The sequence below is a fragment of the Lepisma saccharinum genome, chromosome 30 (genome assembly GCF_977018435.1).
Source record: "Lepisma saccharinum chromosome 30, izLepSacc3.1, whole genome shotgun sequence".
Lineage (NCBI taxonomy): Eukaryota > Metazoa > Arthropoda > Insecta > Zygentoma > Lepismatidae > Lepisma > Lepisma saccharinum.
The window spans coordinates 706,353-730,784 of NC_139258.1; the positions used below are offsets into that span (position 1 = coordinate 706,353).

A 24,432-nucleotide genomic window follows, 5' to 3' on the forward strand; every position below is an offset into this window, starting at 1 on the left:
AAATCTAAAACCCATTACAGGTGCACATCATACTACCATGCTGTTTCCCCGATTAGAAACTGCTCCTTGGAATGTTAGAACACAGTTTTAAAGTTTTAACATTCCAAGGAGCAGTTTCTAATCGGGGAAACAGCGTGGTAGTATGACGTGCACCTCTAATGGGTTCTAGATTTTTATTGTTTTTTAACCACACACCTTTTTACCAATCCTATTTCCTGTACCTATGGAGAGGTCGATGTTGTTATGATTTATACATAACCTCAACGTGAGCAGCCTGAGGAAGGGAGCAGTTGCGTCCCGAAACGTCGCAGGAGTTACCTAGATACTCACAAAACGTAAGTTTTTAAAATATATTTATATTGGTGTACATGGTATCAACAACACCCTCTCAGCATGTACCACTCATCAAATACCTGGTTGTCTTACAGGAAACCACCTGTGGAAGATAGACAAATTCCAGTGAGCACTTGTTGTGACAGCCTATAACTCTGAAACCAAACATTTCCGAACATATGTTTATATAAACTTTTTTTAATTGTTGACATGTAAGGAACACACTCCTGAAGTTATGCCACCTATTACTGGGACACCCTGTATAATAATTCTGTGTATCTTTTGCGAAAATGTATTTATTGAATGTCGCACAGAGCAGCTTTTATTGAATGCCGACAGTGAAATCGATAGGTAAATAAAGTGAATTTTGTCCCAAAGTACACACAGAAGTATTGTATAAAAAGAGATTTCAACCATATTTGTGCTATGGATGTAGTCTGTCATGGGAGCGACAACTATTCTTTAGTGATGTGTTTTTCAGATGCCTGAAGCTGAACAACTTAAAACGTCTACAATCAGTACTGGGAATTTTTCATTAATAATTGTTGCTTGAGTTTTATTTGTTCCAAATGTCTAACCTTCTACCTCACAGGCTTGTTTTGTTTTTGAAAATTTTAGTTGAAAATGCTAGGTAGAATTTACAGCGAAAAATGCAGGCTTGACCAGGATTCAAACCCAAGGTCTCTGGCACACCGTGCCATTGCTCTATCCCTGAGCTACCGGTAGCACTAGCAGAGACGATACCATGCAGGTAAAACAGTGACAGTGAAAAATCAGGTGAAGCCAGGTTGACTTGGTAGCTCGGGGGTAGAGAATGGCATGGTGTGCCAGAGACCCGGGTTCAAGTCCTGGTCGCGCCTGCATTTTTCGCTGAAAAATCTAGTAGTACATCTCCTGTGTGTGCCTAATTTAATGAATTAACCCATCTTAAGTTGAAAATGCTATCATTTTATTATATTAGGACTGTATTATGTGGAAGAATGTAAAAGAAATTACAGTTCCACTGTAACTACTTCTGTAGTATTGTAAAATTTCTGAAGATACAAAGGTTTTTATGAAATATATTTTCGACATTCACATCTCTACCTCATAGTGAACCTACACTTGGTCATGTAATGAAATTAAAACCAATACTTTCTAATGCCTCTGGCATCAAAAATACAAATACATCAGTATGTATATTGGCTTACTCGTAGTTATAACTGATAATTAGTAAACATAATATCGCAATATCACTCTGAGAAAATTATATTTGAGTAAATCTTCAGCAGATTCTACCAGAAAAGAGATGTCACATCATTTACCACATTTGTCTAAATACAGGGTGTCCCAAAAGTCTCCATACATGGGAATAACATTATTTCTTTGCAAGTGAGATGCAAAAATGTCACTGATTCATGCCGAGCCCATCCACCTGAATACATTTAATGGCAAGAATGCATTGACTTGCACCTGGCTCTCGAAGGTTGCCACATCGAGAACATTATGTCACATTTAAATTCTAAAGTGACATTACCTATGTATGTGGACTTTTGGAACACCCTTTATTTTTAAAGGCAGTGGCTTTCTCAATGTGATGAAAATTATAACATCTGGAAACATTTCTTGCTGTTTAAAATATCATTTTAAGTATGTTTTGTATCACACTGAGAAAATAGAAAGATAACCGTTTCATTGCTGTAAATCTTCTTTCTTTTTAGGTCCAGATCACATGACTGTTTTCTTCTCACCGTTTGAGAACGTGACACTGGAAAAATGGAGCTTTGGCAATGAACTAGCGCCAAGTGGGCCGTACTTTAAGAATCGCCCTGCATACTTCATCTACTATAGTCATGGTCTGTCTGGAGCTCCTTTCCAGTTTTGGTTTGAATTGAAGGTAAGTTGAGGTGGGAAAACTTACAATGTGATAAATGTTTTGTGAGGTTAATATAAACTGGGAATATAATATTTGTGTACAGTGGAGTGCCCTAGTCACGTTACATAGGAAGTTTTATTTCTCGTTAATTGACTGTGATTCGTTGAATGTCCAGTTTCCTGGTGCTTGGATTGGTCACCATGTTTCCTTTGAGTGGCCACCGTGGTCTCCAGACCAATACATTTTGTCCTTTGAGTTTTTTAAAGGTGCTCGTCTACTCGGTTAAGATTCAAAACATCCAGCATCTGAAGGAACTCATTGTGCAATGTGCAGACATGATTATGCCGGATATACTATAAATCCCTATGTAACCTGACTTTTGACTCACCCTGTAGTTCTCTTCCATTGTCCTCCTAGAATATGTGCAGAATGGGTCTCTCTGATGGTGTAGTGGTAACATTGTCTTGTAATCAAGGAGTCTCAGGTTCGATACCTTGTGGAAGCACCATGGGCGGAGTTTGAGCTTTTGCTTTGGGGGGGGGGGGGGGGCAGACTCTGGGAGAAGCATATCATGTACCTGAGGGTCGTTGAATATCCCCTAGCTTATAACGGGTCCGGAGACTTTTCTCCCGGAAATTACAAAACAACAACTTGAAAACACTGAGTTCTAGGCATTTTAGATTTGAAAATGTTAAATTTCCTCGCTTAAGTAAACAAATATTAATTAGTATATTGGTTGTCAGTTTTGAAAGAAGCAAAACAGTACGATTATTGCATTTTGCATTTCATTTTTTTTTATTGATACAATACTAGTATTACTTTAAAATGTTACGGTAGAATAGTAAGCTTCAGAAATTTAAGAAAAATTAAATTGAAAAGTTCTTTTGATGCCCCAGCAGTAATTGTTGACTCAACACAAAGTCATTTTACGTTTTTCTTTCTTCAAACTGTACACATCAATCAAATCGTCTAAGTCCCGCTATTGCGGCGCAATTATCCCACATGCCATCATGCCAAACGTCAAGATTTGCGGTATGGCTTCATAACAAAAATGTAGTAACTGAACTTAATCAGGTGTTATTTGTTTAGTCTGTGAACTCCGCCTATGGGAAGCACACTTTAAACTGTAGGTCCAGTCCCAATTAGCCTATTTGTACATAAAAGTGGACTTAAAACAATACTCACACTCATGATGTGTGCGGAAGATGATAAAAACTGTAGCACCAACAACATGAAGTTTCTGAGCACACCATACAATGTTTTGTTTGCATTGGTTAATATTTCACATGGCATTTCCAAGTAAAATAGAAAAGGTTCAGCGTGAATCAGAGGATTGGGAATGAGGCAGATTATCAGTACTTCATTGGAAGTGGGCATATGACATTCTTTTTTAACCCAGTATCTGGTGATGACAGCCCTGAAGATAATGCCGTGGCAGCACAAATGTGAGTTTAAGTCTACATAAAAAAGTGCAAGGCTTAAAAGCAGGGGTAGACAAATACAAGGCACCTGGTCACCATGGCGTCTGTATTTTCAAATTCAGTTGTAAAAAATACAAGTTTCCTTAAGGAAATTTCTATTAGGGACAGCCCATTGACATGTGTTGGACACCCACACTACATTTTTGGCATTAAAGTAACTATTCTACTGATAGTTAAGCAACATTTTTCTTGTAGTTTCTGCTGAATGAAATACGAAACTCTACACTGTTGATTAAACATAACTACCCTAAAAAGATTTTCCCAGATGGGTGGGACAGATATAACACTGCCTTTTTACTTAATAAGGAATTTATTTTAATTTGTGTGAATTTTTCAAATTATGAAAAATCAGTTATTTAAGACAAAGAGAGGAAGTAATTGATCTTTTAATGTTCTAGTGGAGTTGAAGGCAAAATGTAACAGTTAAGGAAGAAATTAATTGTTTTTTGGTGTCATGGGTGGGGAACAATACAAAAGAAATATAAAGTTAAAAACAAACTAATAATACAAGGGGGTTCAAAAAGTTTCCATAGCCGTATAGAAATAATTCACGTAGGAACACAAACTTGATAGTACAACTGTGCCAAATATGACTGCAGTTGAATAATTACTATTTCCGTGCCAAGTGTTTCAATGAATGAAGGTGCAACAATGCACAAATTGGAATACAGACCATTATCCGATTCCTCCTTCTGCAAGTCAAAGCTCCCAAACAACTCCATGAGGAAATGTTTGCTGTATATGGTGAAGAGTGTCCATCCTATAGTGTTGTTGCTGAATTAAAGAAAGTTCAAAACAGTGGAAGCATTGCAATTTCCCTCTCCTAAAAAGGCAAAGGTCAAAGAGTCTGCCAAGAAGATGATGTTATCTGTTTTTTGGGATGAACAGATCACCTTCCGAATGGCCACACAATTCCTGGGGACTATTACGCAGACCTTCTGGCCAAATTGCGTGAGGAAAATTAAAATTTGCAGGGGAGGAATGCTGTCTAAAGATGTGCTCATCCTGCATGATAATGCACCTGCCCATGCATCTCATTGTGTTCTCGTCAAAGCACGTGAGTGTGGCTATGATATTTTGCCTTATCCTCCACATTCCCCTGATGTTGCACCTTCGGATTTCTTCCTCTTCCCCTAATATGCGGGGCAGGCATTTTCAAGATGACAATGACGTCATATCCACAACAGAGGCCCGATGTCTAGCATTTTACAAATATTGTATTCGCAAGTGTTTACAACGGTGGGAGAAATGTGTAACATTGGGTGGTGACTATGTAGAAAAGACATAATCTTTCTGCCCAGTTTCAACTTTCTCCGACATTTTGAACTTTGTGAATATGGAAACTTTTTGAACTCCCCTCGTTTGTAAAATCCCTTCTGCCATTTAACTTAATTATACTTGAATTTTTATCCAAATGACAAGTCTATATTGTTAACTCATATTTCATTTAATTTTAAAAATTGAGATTCAGGGGCAGTTTGACATGGAATGCCCCTTTACCTTTTGTTTCTTAATGATGAGTACAATAAATGTTTCTGTGTGTTTTCTGTTTCATTAAATTATGCCATTATAAAAATGTGTAACATTATCGTAGTTGGATTTATGGTTGTTTAGCTTTTATTTGAAAAAAAAAAAATAATAATTACTAGCTCATAAGAGAAAAGTACTCGTGTCTTGCTATAACAAGTGCATCAACAGTGGTGGTAAATATGTTAGAAAGTAGTGTACAGTACATACATTAAATGGCAATACAAATGTGTTTTTTTTAATATAATCTATTGGAACTTACTTTTTGCATAGCCCTCGTATGCACATGTTCTTGCCAAAGAAGTAAGCAGTAATTGATGCTAACAATATGTGTTTGTTGTCGGTGTGAATGCTCGAACTAACTCCCTCGCTTTCTTAAACCTGAAGATTTATGGCTGCAGCAACACAGGCGTTTCATCTGTCCCTATTCTGGGCAAGATCAATCCAATCTTTTCAATCCTTAGCGATTTCCATTAGGTCCATCTCAACATTATCCCTCCATCTTTGTCTTGGCCAGTAGCGTACGCAGGATTTCATCAAGGGGGGTTTTATATCTAAAACTTTTTTCCAAATTCACATTACCATTGTTTTATTATACTTTAATTAAATAATAATAATCACAATTAATTAATAATACTTATAATAATTAATTAGCTGAATTAATACTAATAATAGTACAAATACCACTACTACTACTACTATTGAGTAGTAGAGATCTACATAAATATATTATTTATGAAAACAATAGAACGAAATTACTTTCTAGTCATCCGATTTTTATCAAATCCTGGGATGGTTTGTTTCTTTGTTACGAAATAATTGTCTCGTCAACGAGGTGAGACATTTCAGGGGTGAAGAAGATCCATAAATACAAGAAAATGTATTAAAATAAATTGAAATAATCAAAGTATGGAACTCATCCAAGGAGCTGCGGTGATCTGGTCAGCAGAGCGTCTGACAATCACGCGGAAGATCCGAGTTCGATTCCCGAAATTGGTTGGAATTTTTCCGGCTTTTCTCCCGCATAAATGTCCCCGATAATTCACATCTGGATTATCTTGCTGTTCTTACCAACAAAACATTTTACAATAGTTAAGCTTATTGTCATTTGAATAATTGTCTAGTCAACAAGGTGAGACATTTTAAAGAGACATTCAAACGAGCTGCGGTAAACAACAATGGGAAGGCGAATTGGTGACTGTATTCTTGTCCGCCTAGCCTTTGTCTATACATTAGCCTCTTACAACGAACCAACAACTTTATTTAGTTAATTCTCATTGTTCACGCACAAAAAAAATACATGTTCGTTGAACACTGGCGTACGTAGAGGGATGGCCGATGGTGTTCCAGCCACTACCGAAATTTTGATAAAATCAGAATTTTCAAATAAAAATCCGTTAAGAACTTTAAAAAATCAAAATGTGTAAATGCGAAACCTCTTTTAAAGTGAATCCCGATTACCATTTTTGTCTTTGAATACAATTTTAATAGATTGAAAAGCTCCAAAAATACGAAATATTTTATTATGCATCCTGCCCTCCAAATCGAAGCCATTTGCTATCCACATTTACTATTCCAGCCCCTCCAGAAAAAAAAATCCTGCGTACGCAAGTGTGTTGAACATTGTGGCAACTGAGATACAAAACAACTTTTTTCTCTTTTAAATCATAGTTACCCTAACCTAACCTCATAAACTCGTGGTTATTTTCAAGGCATCACTCTGAAAGACGCGTGTGTTTGCAATGCAATGCTGTCCTTTTCTCCATGCTGCATGAAAATAATAATTCAAATTATTATAATATGATTATTATTATTATTATTAGTAGTAGTAGTAGAAGTAGTAATAGTAATATTATTGTCCCAGATCTTTGACTGTGAAAAATTGTCCATTTAATTTTTTTCATAGCATTTTTCATAATATTTCACAAGCTCAAGGGGGGGGTTTAAACCCCGTAACCCCCCCCTTGCGTACGCCACTGGTCTTGGCCTTCCTACAGGTCTCTTACCATCAGGTTTCCCAACAAGAATCCTGTAAACTCTTCTTTCCTCTCCTCATGGCCTGCCCACCTAAGTCTTCTTGATTTAATTATTCTAATAATATCTGGACATGAATACAATTTATGCAGTTCCAAATTATGTAACCTTCTCCACTCATCTGTTTCCTCATCCCATTTAATTTGTACATATTTATAAATGCCCTGAGGGAAGTTTCTCACAGTTTTGCTTTTATTTCTATCGATGAAGGAAAAGATAGCTGCTTGGAAAATAAAGCAGAATTCTCTCAATCCGTTTACTATGTTTTAGTGTCCTTTGCAGAACAATCTATCTGACATACGGAAGATTATTGCAATATATGATATCTTGAAGTTGATTAGGTAATTTTGAAATCCTTATGTAATTATACGGCGCATGCTTTTAGAAGGAACATGAGTTCGGCCAATACCCAGCCAGTGCTACTGCGCTGTTGCTAAACTAACTGCTAACGCAAGGGAAGGACATAAAATTCGCGGTGTCCATTATTTTTGATAATGCTTGCATGGTATATATGAGTACAGTGAAATACGTAATATAGTGAATATTTCTACGCAGGATTATAATATCATATCACTGTTGCATATACGAGAAACCCATACCTGAAAGAAGCTTAAGGTATTTATTTATTCATCACCACTCTCGTCGTCTTCCTCGGTCTCCGCATGGACGTCCGCAGGATTTTTTCCAGGGAGGGGCAAGGAAGGTGCTTTTTCCAGGGGGGGCAAACAAGGCACATTTTCCTCCATAATAGTGTTGTTCCCTCAAAACATTGCTTAAATTTGAATATCATATTCATGCAATAATTAACACATATTATTGTGGCTGTAATGAAATTATATGTGAAAAATATATAATTTTTGGTTGACTTTCATTTTCCAGGGGGGCCACGGCCCCCCTTGCTCCCCTCCCAGACATCCATGGGTCTCCGTGTCACTGATTTCACTCATTTCCGAATCACTCTCCTGGAGGTTAATGATTAGATTTTGCACGCTTGGTGCCTGTACTACTGGTGCTAAGTTTTGAGAGTGACATTATTTAAAATAAAAAGAACACACACTATCATATGAAAAGGCTGTATTTAATCTTTTCACAAACTGTTCTTTGTAATGCACGAGTGAACGATGAGCGAATAATTTTCCACCGGCCTTGCTACGAAAACACTGAACTCAAACTGACCCAGGCTTTCAATGTTCGAGAATGCCCAGAACAATGAAGGGTCATTGTTTATATCGAGGCGAATTTAACACCCACACTTTTCCCTAGACACAACAACTCAGCTGCGTCAACTTGGTGACAACGAAAAAAAAACAGGCGGAAGGAAATGAAAGGTGATGTTACCCTTGTTTCTTCAAGGAACAATAACTCCGGCTGTAGGCGACGGAAATTCATGGGATTTGGACAGTCAGGTTCAAAATGTCTTTCCCCATCTTATGATGAACCTTAAGTGGCGAGTTTTATGAAAACTTCTTGCGCGCAAGAAAAATGCAGAACATGGCTTTTAACTTCCACGCTGCAGTCTCCTAACTATACAACGTTGCACTCCTGCCATTGGCTGATCGCGACGCACACCCTCTGCGTAGCGCCACCCGATATCGCTTCTAAAAGCATGCATCGTATAACAATTTCTCATTTAGTAGTATACCCTGTAACATTTGTGACTTGCGTTTACAGTAGATGTATTTCAAGTCCAAGTATGTGAAATGGCAAATGTAAAATCCACACCTCAAAGTAAATATTTTAAATATATATACCGTTCAAATTGATTGAATTAGAATTTTTGGATACGTTACAATCGCACAGACCCTTTATATTGTTAATACGTATATTTGCATGTGTGTGGGAGGGGCGTGAGAGGCGTTAATGCATTGGTTGAAACAGAATTTGAATTTTTGGAAAGTTCGCATTGAAAATCGGGAATTATGTTTGAATGTTATCATTGTCCTAGAGTGGCCACCCTGATATATAGTAGTACTACAGGCAAAATTACTGTTTTAACTTTTTGTTTCTTAGATATTATACGAGAAGATAAAAGTTTATGAAGAGAAAAGTAACACACATTTCCTGAATTAAGTCTGCTTTCTTTATCTTCATTAACTTCATGTGTGAATGATTTAATTATGTAATTATTATAGAACGAGTGACATTCACTTTTATGCAGCCACCACTAATTTCCTTATCTGTTGGTTCTTATATTTATTGTAAAAATATCTTGTATGATTGATGTTCTCTTAAGGTGATAAAAAAGGTAAAAAAAAAAGGTAAAGTGCTCCCCTGTGCATAGCACCACGCCATGGAGGCGTATAGGGGGTGTGGGGGTAACGCCCCACACTTTCTTGATCCGGTCGTGAGTGGGGGTGATGTGATCAGCATCACGCCCCTGACCGCCTTTACCCCCCAGGGTTTCCCCCAGGTACCCATGTTATTCGACGCTGGGTGGGCGCCGGGGCCACTTTCACCGTTAGAAAAGTTCCCGGATTTGAACCGGCCGGGGATCGAACCCGGGACCTTGAGCATGGTAGTCAGACGCGTTACCGACTGAGCCCGGAGGGACAATTACGCACTAGTTGTGCATTTATTTCAAAATCGTCGGATTGGGCACTGCTATTTAAAAAAGGGTTTAGTATGCAAGAGAGTATGGATTTCTCTCCATGTTGCAAGTGGAAACTGTTTTTGAAGTTGATTAGTAAGCTAGACACGATGTTTGAAAAATATGATTAATAAGTATTTACAGAATCCCATGTATTCCTTATGGGAAATCAACTTCAACTTCAAATAACGACTAATCAAATGCGAGTTTCGACTTTTCCTATTACTATCACATAGTTCAACGTGTCCTTTTTCCGTCCATGTACTTTTCTACGTCATTGGATGTTTGATATTCCCGAGAGAACGAATAAAAGAATGGTCCCATAACGCTAATGCATTTTTCCTTGCCTCCTACGGCCATCCTGGCAGTGTTGCCAAACCTGATGTGCATAAAAGAGCTACATTTCACCATTAATAGAGCTAAATATGACTTTCAAGGAGCTAGACTAAAGAAGGCTACATAATGTGCCTCCTAATGTAAATTTAGGTGTCAGAGTGGTGGGGGCGCTGCTATTACCGTTAGATTTAGAGTGATGGCAATTTATTTTTAGTTTTCACCGCCTAGATTTGGCGGCATCACCCATCTCAATAATCCAATGATGTTCATATGAAATCGAAAATAAAGGATTCCCAGATAATAATATTGTCATCTTCACCTTAGCCACAGCACTACATATAAAAATACGTGGGGAGGAAAGAGAGGATGGGTGACGCAGTCTATATATGAATATCACGTCACGTGCAAAATGTACACTCATGACAAAGGTTGGTCTTGATGGGCCGGAGCCAGTGGTGGCATCATAGTGCAACAGAGGGCGGGTGCCACAGTTCACAGTTAAACGAGTGCATGAAAGAGCCAGATCTGGCTCCAAAAGAGCGAAGTTGGCAACAGTGATCTGCATCTTTCCCAGTGAGAGAGACCTAGGGGAAATTGTCCCTTCTCACCTTAACAAAAGATCTTAAGTTGCAATGATAATTTACGAGAAACAGGTACTGTAGTTGTAAAAAATATTTATGGTGTGCCAAGATACTATAATATTTGGAAATGTCCGTTTGAATCCCAGGCTAGACATGGGTCATTATGTAACATAAAACTTACAACACATGGAAACAGAAAATGTTTAATGGTCGTTATGCTTAATTCCAGGTACCTCACGATTACCAGGTATCTCAGCCAACCATGGACATATCAGTGACTGGACACTATTACCATGGGTCACAAAGCAAAACACCCGAGTTTGATATGTTTTTACAGAAATATCCAAAGTGGACACACGTAACTGCATGGCCAGCTACAATTAAATCATGGGTTTTGTAATGGTGTGCAAAGATGCAGTCGGTGCAAGTATGATGTAAAAGAGAATTCATGACCTTGTATGTATTCTACGGTAATTTGTATCTTCTTGAAATATAAACATTATCTGTATGGAAGATGTGCATGAAGTCAAGTTGGAACTATAAATTGTGTTTTGGTAATGGCCTTAACAATTTTAGCAGTGTATTCTGTGGATACTGTGCACTAGCTCCAGGAGTTCATTGAGGAACTCTTTAAAAATATATATGATTATGTGGTGTTTAGATTTAGAACATACTTATTGTTGAAATCACCAAATTTTGTAAATATGTATGTGTGACTTGGTTTTGTAATTTGTTAGGTTTTTATTCTATTACTGCCAATTTTTTTCTTAGACTGGATTTGCAACAGTTTAGTACTTCCATACATAAAGAAACGTGAATGTTTTTCCTGTTCACAGTCTGCATGATATCATGTGTAATCTTGTGGGTTGGAGGATTTCAACCATGAAGATCTATTGTTTGTGCACACACTTAAAAGCAGAGCTACTAACCCAACGTCCAGCTTCACAACAACTTTGCATGCTCTATTCATTTTTTGGTTCTGTGCAACTTGCTCACTATCTTATATAAGCATAAATTCAAAATTAGAAAGCATACCAGTTCCTGTCTACGTGTATCAGTGTTAGGGTAACCTCAGCGGTTTTAACAATTTTTAATAGTAATTTAACATGTTCCTGTCAACATGGAGCTGTGATAGAGTAACATTACGGGTTTTAACAATTTTTATAGCAGTTTTAACAGTTTTATCATGTTTTAGTCATTCTAACATTTAACCTGTCCATACATATACCTTGATCCTTTCTAAATGACGAAGCTTTACGTATGCACGTAATAGCAGACTTCATGACCTGAAGAAGGGGGCAGTTGCCACCAAAACGTCGTCTACGACAACTAATTTCGAATTTATGCTTTGCATGCTCTGCCAATCCAAGGTGCTATTAATATACTTAAATGAAGTACTCACTTATTTTATCATTTTCTACGTCAAGGTAATTATTCTATTCCTTGTCCAAATAATTATTCAATCAATCTTTTCCGTACCAACCGGAATGTAAGTGCTCAGATAGTCACAGACAAGACCTTGTCATGTTGTTGCTTCTCTTTTAAGTTCAGCATGATCGTGACTACTATCCTTCCTTCACTTGTTTTTAAACCGTCTTTTCACTGAAAAAATGACCAGGACTCGAACTCTGGTACACCATACCATTGCTCTACCACCAAGCCAGCCTGGCTTCATCTTATTTTTCACTGCTGTTGTTTTACCTGTGTGGAATCGTCTCTGTCAGTGCTACCGCAACGGGATCTGTTGCCTTTGAAACACTAGACATTGACTGGTTCCTCCCAGCGTGCAGGCTGGCTCGTGTAATGTATTAGTTGGGTTAAGGGTATAAATAATGGAAGGAAGTGCTTAAGGGCCTTGGATACCCCCCAAAACTAATAAATTACAAGTCACTAAATTCAAAGGTTATTGCCACGTTGCTACACGATGCCTTACATCTCACACGAGAATCAGAAAAGCCAAGTAAAGTGAAACCAAAAATGGCAGAACTGGCAATAAGTATAAACAACTTTATCTCTCACAGCAGTCGACACACCTCTGAAATAATATATTAATGCATGCCATACTCAAAAAAGGCACAATACCTGTAACAAACACAAAATAAGTCCAATTACACTTCAGTTCATTAGCAACAAGCAAATGAACCATTTTTTGTCAACGCGATTATGAACTTATAGCTAAGGAAGAGGTTTGTTGTTCTTAATAAATAGTTATGAGGACATATAACAGTAGTTTCAGTTCGAATTTTAACAATAGTTTATTAACAGCAACCACTTAGAGAAATTATGAATCATTAACAGAAACCACAAGGGGGTTATTATTCAAGTATAACAAATAGCAATCCATATAATCATTAATTTAAACTCGCTTGTCCAGACACAGCAATCTTTTCACAAATATAAGGAACAACAATGAAAGGTATCTTTTTGCAAGAGATACAGAAGGTTGATCCGCATATGTGTGTCCGATTTTGGACTAGCACCTACCTTATGAAAATCCATGGGACCACCATCGGTTGGCCTCCAATGTGATCACCGTGTGTCTTGGCAATAGCCCTGCACCGTAACTTCGATTGTAGGAGGCTATGAGAAGTACAGGAAGTGGAATCTTCTGCCATTCCTCCTGACATGCTTTCCACAGGCCCCGGAGAGTGGTGACACGACGAGAGGAAAGTGCCCATTTCAGTAGACCAAACCCACAGAAATCCATGGGACTCGAATGCCGGTGTCTGTTGCCATCTGTTGCAGAAAGTTCTAAGTAGAACGAGATGTATGTGATGAGGCACAGAGACTTGATTTGCGGCAGTTCGTCTGTATATGCTGCTGGAAGAACGCAGAGTTGATTTTACAGTTTTTTGGGACATGACGAATAGTTAACTTCCCTTGATAGGTGTATCCCGCGACAACCAGAAATCCCTTCGAGAAAGTTGCTTTGCAATGACGGACGAAATCTGGAGGGCATTTTGCATCATGTGGAGTGTACGTTATGGCTCGAATTTTGCCACAATCTGATAGATAAATCCATGCCTCTTCTAGTGTGGCCACAAACTTCCACTTGTCCCCGGATAAATGTCATTCGTAGAGGCATCTGCTGTTGGTCGTTCTCTCACACCGATGGCCCTCACTGAGGTAATGTCCACGGGTTTTAAAGACCTTCTGGAGGTTTCATTTCTCACACAGGGTGCGGTTCACAGTTGACTGGGCCACATGGAGTCGTGTGGCCATCACACGTTGCATCGGGGTTTTCCTGTAGCGCCATTCGACACAACTTCCGAGACAGGTGGCGTCACTGCAGTGCACGCTCACTTCCTCATCCCCCTGGTGGAACCTCATGGTTTTTATGCCGCTTGATTATGTTCTTCATAGTCGTTGAATCCAAGGTGCGTCCATGTTTTTTTTGCACTGTTTCTGAATTTTCGACATCGAATATTTGGTGTGGAAAAGAGCAACTACGTAGCCTTCCCAAAAACGGCTCACCTTAGGAGCCATGATGCACACACACACTCATGATAGTGCCACGATACTACAGGCTCTAACCGTCCTTCCACGCTCTTAACCGCTTGGATCGGTCGATTCTGTGTGCAGGGGTGACTGTTGAAAATCGACCTTACCACGTAATTATTAACGTACTTAATCAGTGTTACCAAATTTTAAAAAAATGATGGTTAACAATCTGTTTTTCTGTACTACTTATTAACTTGCATCATTCAAAAATCTTTTAACACTTCATTTAGCATTCAAGTGGTGCTCTTTCTCAACTAGTGAATGGTCGGAAGATGGGTATAGTTTATTAAGGACTCTGATTCTACAGAACAGTGCTTTGGTTGCCTTCACTATGTACCGTGTAGGTCGCCAAATTCACGACTGTATATACTACGTTTCAAAATCCAATTTTTGTGTAGACGTAGATTGCAGAAAACATGCTAATGGTTCGTTTACAACACCACTAATCTCGGTTACAACGCATACTACAAATAATTCACTTTAGTACACTTTTGTTCCCCACTTGTTAAATTGGTACAATGCCACACCTTTTCCATTCTTCCTACAGACTTGCGATTTCTCCTGGTAACTTCCCCTCGGCAATAATGGGCCAGCCTTTTCTCATGAAGTACTTTCCTCGTCTTTGGGCATCAAGTAGCTTTTAACATCACGGAAGCAAGCAAGTCAAAACCAAAAACCTCTTCAAATGGGACGTCTCAATGCAGTCAAAAACTTGGGCGTGTTCAATGAGCAGAGCATCGTCAAATTAGCAATCACGTCTCTAGCAAAAATGCCCGATACACATATCCACGTTCTTCTTCTTTGTTCTTAATTCCCGCATAATCTCTTTTGCCAACCATACACATGACTAGTTTCCAAAAACTTGTCTCCTTAAAAATGTACGTTCACGAATACGACGTTTCCTCACTTACTTCCACAATTTATCCATATGTAACTTGCAATGCATTTTTACTTCGCGTGCGGAAAAAAACTCACGTATCCTTGATGTTCCATCACAATGTCTTGAAGTAAGTTTCCATTATTACGACTGTCAACTACGTGGTCACGTCATAACACATATGTTCTCTCCATGGTTAAGTTCTGGCACTCATTACATCAGAAGAAAAAGGAGGAGTGGGTGCTGTGTTGCGCGAAAGCCCAGAACGAAGTGAACAGCTCTGTGATGCCAACTAGAGCCATCTTGTGGCTGAAGCAATAACTACCTCTATACAACTTGCAACCAAACGCAGCACGTTCAGCAATGAAGCGGAGCAGAATTTTCTCGTATTTTATCAGTGAATAGACAACAACATTATCGTAAAGTCACCGAACAGAAAATACGCTACAAATCTCCCCCCTCATGCAAATAAAGAAAACCCATAATAATGCAGTCACAAAGGTGACTATGTGTTCTAAATTTAGCCCACACTATTTCACCAAGCAGAGGAAATCTCCCGGAAGCACAATCATCACAATAGAAATTTCCTTCTGGAGCATTAAACATTCCAAATGAAAATTGGTGGGATAATTATCACAACAAATTAAGGAGCCACACTTTGTGCAAAGAAAGCACCAAGTTACAGAAGGGTGCTTCTTTACTTTTGAAGGTTTGAAATGCTTAGGACAGATTATTTGACATAAGAGAACCTGCTGGCAGACAATAATCACCAGTATGATACGAAGTTGGACACTGAATGCACTTCACAAGATGCTCAGACATCCTCATCCTGGCTTCCCTTGGATCATCAGATGTGCATGTATGGCACACATGCAGGGAGCACGTAAACGACCCTTCATCAAACCATGCTTGGGGCACAGTCTTTATACGATACTCATGATAGTATTTACCACAGTCCTGTACATTGCAACACTGTTCAGTTCCATCATACTTGTCTTGTTACTAATGAAATGGGATGCTTGCCAGAAATGCACTGGCTGCATTTGAAATCACCCTGAGGATGATCTTTAAGTGTAAGACACTCCAAGTGATATACTGAGTGGCAGATACCTTCACACTGTATATATTCATGCCTTTTGCATGGCTGCATGCAAACAACACATGCTTTTTCAGATTTAAATCCTTTTAAGCTATTTCTCCTCTGACTCTCACAGGAATTAGTCTGTTGTTTCTTAGCAGAGGGCTCTTGGAAATTATTTATCATTGATGAAGATGACATATTTTTCTGCACCCTATATTCCATAACAGGATACTCCTGATTGAACAGATCAACACATTCATATCTTGTCTTAGTCACGGAAGCTTCAGCCTGCTTTACTGCTATCTCCCATTTGCCAAGAATGCATTGTTGAACCTTGTATCTTGAAATATATCTGGGATCTGTTTCATTGGACTGTTTCAAAACGTTTGTACATAACTTCAAGAAATTATCCCTTCCATTGAACTCCATTAGGGACTGGGAATTTAACCAAGCTCTTTTCCAACAATCTCCAAAGAAATGGACATGGTACTTTCGGGAAATTTGAGTTTCAAAAAGCGAGGTTTTATTAAACTTTCCATCTTCAGGATCATACATTATCATTGCAGGCCAAAAATGGTTTCTTTCTAGATGCCCCCTTACCACATCGCCAACGCACCAATCAACAGCATCCAGCCCATTGCAGCCAACTGACATGGAAACTTCCACAACTGAACCTGATTTTTCTTGTCATTAACAAACTTTCCAATTTTTTCACTTGGACACTCTTTTCTTACACCTGAAGCTCTATCATTGCTACGTTCACTGTTGGCTGTGGAAATTCGGCACTCGCTGGCCATCTCTACATGTCATTTGGTTTCAATGCTTCGCTTTCTGGTAATCATTCTTACTACAGCCTAGTTTGTCTGGGATATCTAAAATCTGGAGACAAATATCGTCTTTCAATTACTTACTTACTTACTCCTTGGCGCTACAGCCCTTGCAGGGCCTTGGCCTCCTTCACGACGAGCCTCCAGTCGTCTCGATCCATCGCCTTCCTCCTCCATCTCCGGACTCCCAGTCTTCTCAGATCTCCCTCTACATCATCGAGCCATCTTTTTCTAGGTCTTCCTTTTCTTCTTCTTCCACCTGGTCCTCCTGTTAACACCTTCTTTCGCACTCTACCATCTTCCATTCACTATACATGTCCCAGCCATCTAATTCGTCCACACTTAATCTCTGTTACAATATCTGAATTATTATATGGTTCTTGTATTTCCACGTTTGTTCTCATCCTCCAAAACTCCTCCTCTCTCACTGGCCCAAAAATTCCTCTCAAAATCTTCCGCTCCCATCTTCTTAGTAACTCTTCGTCCTTTTCCACTAACGTCCAAGTTTCTGATCCATATATCACTACTGGGCGTACAATTGTTTTGTATATATTAATCTTGTTTTTTCTGCTTATGTCTTTGGAAGAGAAAACTTTCTTGAGTCCCAGTGAACATCTATTGCCTGCAACTATTCTTGCCTTAATTTCCTCAGATACATTGTTTGTTTTATTTATTATCGATCCTAGGTATTTAAAATTATCACATTTTTCAAATTCTTTGTCTCCTACCTTTTTCGTTCTTTCATTAACTGTGGACTCTTTTCTTGATGCGAGCATGTATTTAGTTTTTTGTACATTGATTTGTAATCCTATATTCTCTGCATTCTCTTCTAATTTTTTAAATTCGTTATTTAGTTCTGTTTTGTTTCGTGATATAAGATCAATATCATCTGCATAAGCTAGGCACTGACTCATCCTGTTAAAGATTGTACCTCCTGGATTTATACTTAAATGCCTAATTGCCTTTTCCAATGCTATATTGAATAACAGGGTTGACATGACATCTCCTCGTCTTACTCCTATCTCTATTTGAAATTCTCTTGAAAGTTCTCCTTCAATCTTTACTTTACTTGTTGTTGCTTAATGTCATTCCTGTTAATTTAACTAATTTCGTTGGTATTTTCATTTCTTTCATGATTTTTAGAAGTCTGTTTCTCTTGACGCTGTCATATGCCTGTCTGAAGTCTATGAAAAGATGATGCAGGTCTATATTGTATTCATAGCATTTTTTCCATTATCATTCTGATTGAGTAAATTTGATCTGTAGTTGACCTATTTCTCCTAAAACCACATTGGTATTCTCCAATCATCTTTTCAGCTAGTGGTCTAAGTCTCCTGACTAGTATCTTAGCAAATGCTTTATATGCCATATTGAGGAGTGTGATACCTCTAAAGTTTTCACATACGGTTTTGTCTTTACTTTTATGTATTGGACATATAATTCCTCTTCCCCATTGTGGCATTCTTTCTTCTTCCCATATTTGTTTGTATAGCTCTTCCAATTTATCCACTATAATGTTCCCTCCTACCTTCAATAATTCTGCATTTATATTGTCATCACCTGGGGCTTTATTGTTTGCTAGTTCTTTAATTGCTTCTTTAACCTCTTGTCTTGAGGGGGGCTTAATCAAATCTTTGTTAGTCTCTTCCATTTCCATGTCAGTTTCATCTTCCTCTTCCATCCTCAAAGGTCTTTCTTCCACTCTGTCTCCCATATCCTCATTCTCCTTCTCTTGTTCATTCTTATCTCCATTCAAAAGTTCACTAAAGTATTCTGCCCATCTGTTCAAAATACCTTCCTTATCTCCTATCAGATTACCCTCCTTATCTTTGCAAAATGCGACTCTGGGTTGGAATCCTTTCTTCTCTTCTTTCAGTTTCAAGAAGTAATCTCTCTTTTCCTTAACTTTCCATGTCGTTTCTATCTCTATTAATTTTTGCTTGTCGTACTCTCTTTTCTTTCTTCTGCACAATTTATCGGCCACTCTTCTCTTTGAACACTTCTCTATTTCCTTTTGTATTTCTGTTTATAGTCTTTAACCTTGCGTCGTTTCTTTCTTTTATAGCTTTATCACACTCTTCATCCCACCATTCGTTTCTTCTCGTTGGTTTCTTCTTACCCAGTACCTTTTCTGCAGCTTGTTGAATGCTGTCTCTTATTGCTTTCCATTTTCCCTCTATATCAGAATCTTGCCATTCCTCTTCCTTCTCTTCCAATCTCTTCTTTAATGTCTCTTTATATCTTACTCTGTACCTTTTATCACCTTCGTTGTATCATATTTTTCTTGTTTCTTTCCTTCACTATTTCTATAACAGGCAATTCTTTGTCTATATTTGATTCTGACTAGAGAGTGGTCAGATCCACAGTCTGCTCCTCTGCAGCTGCTGATATCTGTTATATCTGATGAGTGTCTGTCATCTATTATCACATGATCTATCTGGTTTTGTGTCTCCCCATCTGGTGAAATCCAGGTTTCCTTCTTTATGTTCTTCCTTTGTAGTTGAGTACTTTTAACCACCACTCTTTTACTTACGGCAAAGTCTATTATACGTAGTCCATTCTCGTTACTTTCATTATGTAAACTTTCTTTGCCAATTGTTTTTCTGAAAATGTCTTCTTTTCCTATTTTGGCATTTACATCTCCAATTATTAATTTTACATCATGTTGTGGTGCTGTATCGTATACATACTCCAATTTGTCATAAAACTCATCTTTGATCTCATCATCAGTCTCCTCAGTTGGTGCATAAACACAGATTGCTGTGATGTTAAACAGTCTCCTTTTGACCCTCATGGTGCATATTCTCTCATTTATTGGTGTGAAGTCTATTATAGCATTCTTCGTTTTCTTATCTACGATAAACCCTGTTCCATATATCTCTCCGTTTCCACCACTGTTGAATACTATGTGGTTTTCTGACTTAAAAGTGGACTGTCCTTTCCATCTTGTCTCTTGCACTGCCATGATATTGATCCCATATTTCTCAGCAATTTCTTTAACTACTCTCAGTGCCCCTGGTTTCTTTAAGGTGCGCACATTCCATGTTGCGATACTAATTGTCCTTTCTTTATTGACCGTTCTCATATTCCTGGTCTGTCCTGGTCGTCATCTTATAAATCCATCCTTCCGAGGCTCGTCTATTGGCTTCTCAACGGGTTGTTCTTTTACAAGGTAAGGGTGTCGGCCTTACGCTCAACCCCCAACCTGGAGGGCCAGGTAATTTGTTTTCAGGGTTTTCTTCCCCTAGTCTTTGTAGTTCCCTCTACAAACTACAAGGCAGTAGTCCTGGTTTTGGTCCACCCTGGGTATTTTAATTGCCCAGTACCCACTATATCTAGTGAGCTTTCCTCTATCCGCCACCTGAGGAGGCGCCCTGTAGGAGACCACGAACTCCGCAGGGCATCTTTCAATTACTGTTGTATTATATGCGTACATAACAAGGCCACGTAAACATCTGTTGTTCCAGGATACATATTGACTTCAGCATCACTTAAATTGTAGAAACTGCATTGTTTCGTTTTTACAATGAGAATATACACTTGTTGAGGATTGCGTAAATTTACGCTATCCTTAAATGCTAAGAACTATACTATCAACAACCCCTGCCAAATCTCGTGAGAATGTCCTATATCTATCACAAAGGTGGAGTTTCATGATGTAACACTCAAGTTTTTTTTACACAAAGAAACATCTAATACAAATCCGAGCAAATGTCTGTTCATACACCCAGCAGGTCCACATGGGTTTACAGAATCTGGATGACATTCACATGCAGTGATGGGCTCACTTTACACAGACAATCTAGTGGAATTGGTTTATTTGTCTTTATCTTCACATATGGTGGTGGTTTCGACTTCAAAGCCCCCACAGATGCCTTCTCCTTCTTCCATTGTTCCAAATGCTACTTCAGCCGTTGCAAGGCAGTGCCAAAAGGGGTTTTCTTATTTACATGTTGGCTCTCTGCATCACCTTGTTGGTAGAGATACACTGTCCCTTGATTTACCCAACCGTAAGTTCCATCACCGAAGAAATAAACTACAAAGTCGCCTTGGGAATGTAGAGAATTTGTAAGGTTTTGTTGAACTTCACTTTAAAATAATATTTGAGCTGGCCGAACAGAAAACACGCTACACTCGGCAGCTCAGTGGTAGAGCAATAGCATGGTATACGAGAAACCGGTGTTCGAGTTCTATTCTAGCCTGCATTTTTTGCTGAAATTCTACAAAGTACATCATCTCTTGTGTGCTATATATTAATGAGTTCACGTATTTTCATGTTTTAATTCCTGAACATCCTGAAAAAGGGGCTTCAAAACAGGTCTGAAACATTTGACTTGTTGACAACTATTATAATCGCAATATCATATTTGAGTTGTGAGTTTTCGTTTTTAAGTCTATTTTATGCACAAAAAGACTAATCAGAACTGGATCTGCCCGGTGCCTCCCCGGTTATCGAACCCGGGATCACTTCATTACAAGGAGACGACGTTACCACTTTGTCTTCCATATGTTTATATTTGTCAACAATCCTACACACGTAATCAAACTATTATTACTCTTATGATTATGCTAGAATTTATTTATCAATATTTAATTTCATAGGTACATGTAAATTCATGCATAAAATCTTCAATACTGTAAAGATTTACGAGGAAAATTCTTCGGCTAAGGGCATTGACCGTGACATGGTTTCACGAAGGTTGAGAACCATTTCTCTAGTGTTTAGGTATTCGCTTTATTCAGGCTGAAAAGTCTAGCGTATACAGTTTGAGGTTAGTGCATATTATTTCTCAGTTTTCTCGTTCACAACATGCCTCTCTCAAGTTTCAATAACTTGCACAAATTTAGCAATGCAGTTTACATGTAAGAATGTCTCTTGTTACGTTATTTTCGGGTGACTAATAAGCTGGTTAATTCAATTATGTCGGTACCATCATGCAAACTGAGCAAAGAAAACAGTGTCGCTTGCTGCGTGCATCTTGTCTCTTCGGTGTGAAACACTCGTGTCGGTGTTGCTTCGGTGTGAATTCTCCCTTACATTTCATCAATCTCCTTCATGTTACAAGAAGAGCATATGATAATACTTTCACCCTTGCTACAGTTTCATGAATTCCACTTTTCTGATACAGGGAGAGATCTCAGCTGGTTTCTTCAGTGCAGCATATACTGATTCTGGCTTCAACCCAGGTGTAACAATATTAATAACTTGAATACAACGAAGAATTCTTCAACCAATGTGAGGCAACATTACATGTACTAAAATGTGAAACATTTTCATTCTCTGATATTGTTTGACATACCAGGTGTGCCGGTTAATAATTCTTAATTGATCCGAAAGAAAACAAGTGTATCTGTGGAGAAAGGTAACCAATGCTTTATTCAAAGTATGCACCATCGCTAGCTATACATTTTGCCCATCTGTCCGTCAAATTATGGATGCCCTACCAGAAAAATCGTTCACATTTTGAGGTGATCCAGTCAGCAAGCCATTGTTAGACATCTTTGTAATTGTTGGAAGTGTTGCTGGGAAAGTGAGTGAGACATCGATGAAAACAAATGGTAATCCGAAGGGGCTAAGTCTGGTGTGTATAGCAGGTGGGGCAAGAATTCCCAGCCAAGTGCAGAAATGGTGTCTGACGCCTTTCGCTGTGTGTGTGATGAGGCGTTGTCATGCTGCAAAATCACTTATCCGTATCTTGTCGCCCAATCTGGATCTTTCCCATGGCATGAAGACGATCAGATATGGTTTTGCGACCAACATTTAACTTCTCTGCCAGTTGTTGTTGCGTTTGCGTATCTTCGTCCAACAGTGCTTGCAATTCGGCATCTTGGAATTTTTTCAGCTGGCCCGGGGGATCTTTGTCTTTCAAGTCGAAATCACCACTTTTGAATCGTCGAAACCAATGCACACACACATCTTGTGTTAGGACATTGCCACCGTTCGTTTCCGCAAGGATATTTGATTGAACAAGAAAAGCAGGACGTAACACACATGTTCCTTATTTGGTTTGAAGGTCAACATGTTTCCCACACAAACCCAATATCATGATCACTCGCACTCGGTTGCACATCCACGGTGTTTTGACAGGTACTGTCCTGGCAAAACACTGACGTAACTGTTTAGACTGTGCACCAACCCTTGCTTCCAGCGCCATCCAGCGACGAAATTAAGAATTATTCACTATCACACCTGGTACAACATTACTAGGACTGTTAACATATTCTGTTTGCTATTTGTCTATAGCATTTTGTAAGCTTTACCAGTATGGTTGTGATATCCTTCCCTGAATTAATTTTGAGTAAAGAAGGGAAGCTTTTTCTTTATCTAAAATAAAATGTGCGATAGGATGGTTCTATTTTAAACCCTTTTTTTTTGTTTTTGTTTTGTTTCTCTCTGCAATGATTTTTATGAGTTTCTTTATTTGTGACGACGTAATTCATAATGAAATCTCATGCATATGGTTTGTGAACTGCAGAAATATATGTTAACATCAAGAACCAAAGATTGTGAAGAAAGTAAAAAAGCAAGATTACTTTGCATCAGTTTGTATGGTGGTCTTCAACAACATAGTCAAATTATTTATAAAAATTAGTTTCCAAACTTTGAGCCTCTTACCAGACTTGATACTGTATTTTCTTACATATATAGTATGCCAAAATATATGCCCATATTTTTATAAATGTTTGTAATGCATGTGTTTAAGTTATGTATTCTGATAGGTATATGTATTAAATCTGTTAAGGAGCATACTAAACGTTTTTTTTGTTGTGTGTGTGTGCACCTGCCGGCCCCCGTGGCAGAGTGGTTAGCACATTGTGCTATGATACCAGGGGTCCCTTGTACGAATCGTGACCTGGGCATGGATCTGAGAGTCCATTCATCATATCATCACTCATCCCCATCTTCACAAATTAGCCAAAAAGTGGCACAAAGAGCGAAGTAAAATAAAGGAAATCAATTATTATTGTGTGAAGATCACAAAAATCTCAGTTTCAACCCTTCCTGGATATGTTGCATAAGTAAAGTTTTGTGTTTCCATGTTGCACTGCCATCTCCATCCCAGATACCATATCCTCAGTTAATTAAGGCAGTGGGACTTCGAAATTAATGGGTAGAGGCATGTATATTTTGTTCTTGGTGGAAACATGAAATGTGAAATCCCACACCGTAATGTTCATTTTCCATGTTTTCGAAACATATTAGGTGCATTTTCCTACAATGTTTTGTCACGAAATGATGTGAAATGAACAGCAAATTGCGAAATAAACTCCGAAATACGAAACTTGGAGTTTATTCATCGATCTGACACTTTCTGAAGTCTGAAATATCCTGCGAGTTATGCAAATCATGGAAAATTGATTAAATCTGCTGTAAATATTTGAGAAGCAAAACTGGACCCCTTTAAACAGAA

At 38.5% G+C, this 24,432-nt stretch overlaps 1 protein-coding gene across 2 annotated transcripts in view; it reads left to right on the top strand.

The window, feature by feature from the left end:
- The window catches only part of LOC145981861 (endoplasmic reticulum metallopeptidase 1-like), a 99,862-nt gene extending 80,771 nt beyond the window's left edge, over positions 1–19,091 (top strand). For both annotated transcript variants that reach the window (XM_083115311.1, XM_083115312.1), the window contains exons 13-14: positions 2,034–2,209; positions 10,964–19,091. In XM_083115311.1, coding sequence (XP_082971437.1) covers positions 2,034–2,209; positions 10,964–11,134 — 347 coding nt within the window. In that variant the 3' untranslated portion in view covers positions 11,135–19,091. The remainder of the gene's footprint in view (positions 1–2,033; positions 2,210–10,963) is intronic.
- The last annotated feature ends 5,341 nt before the right edge of the window (positions 19,092–24,432 follow it).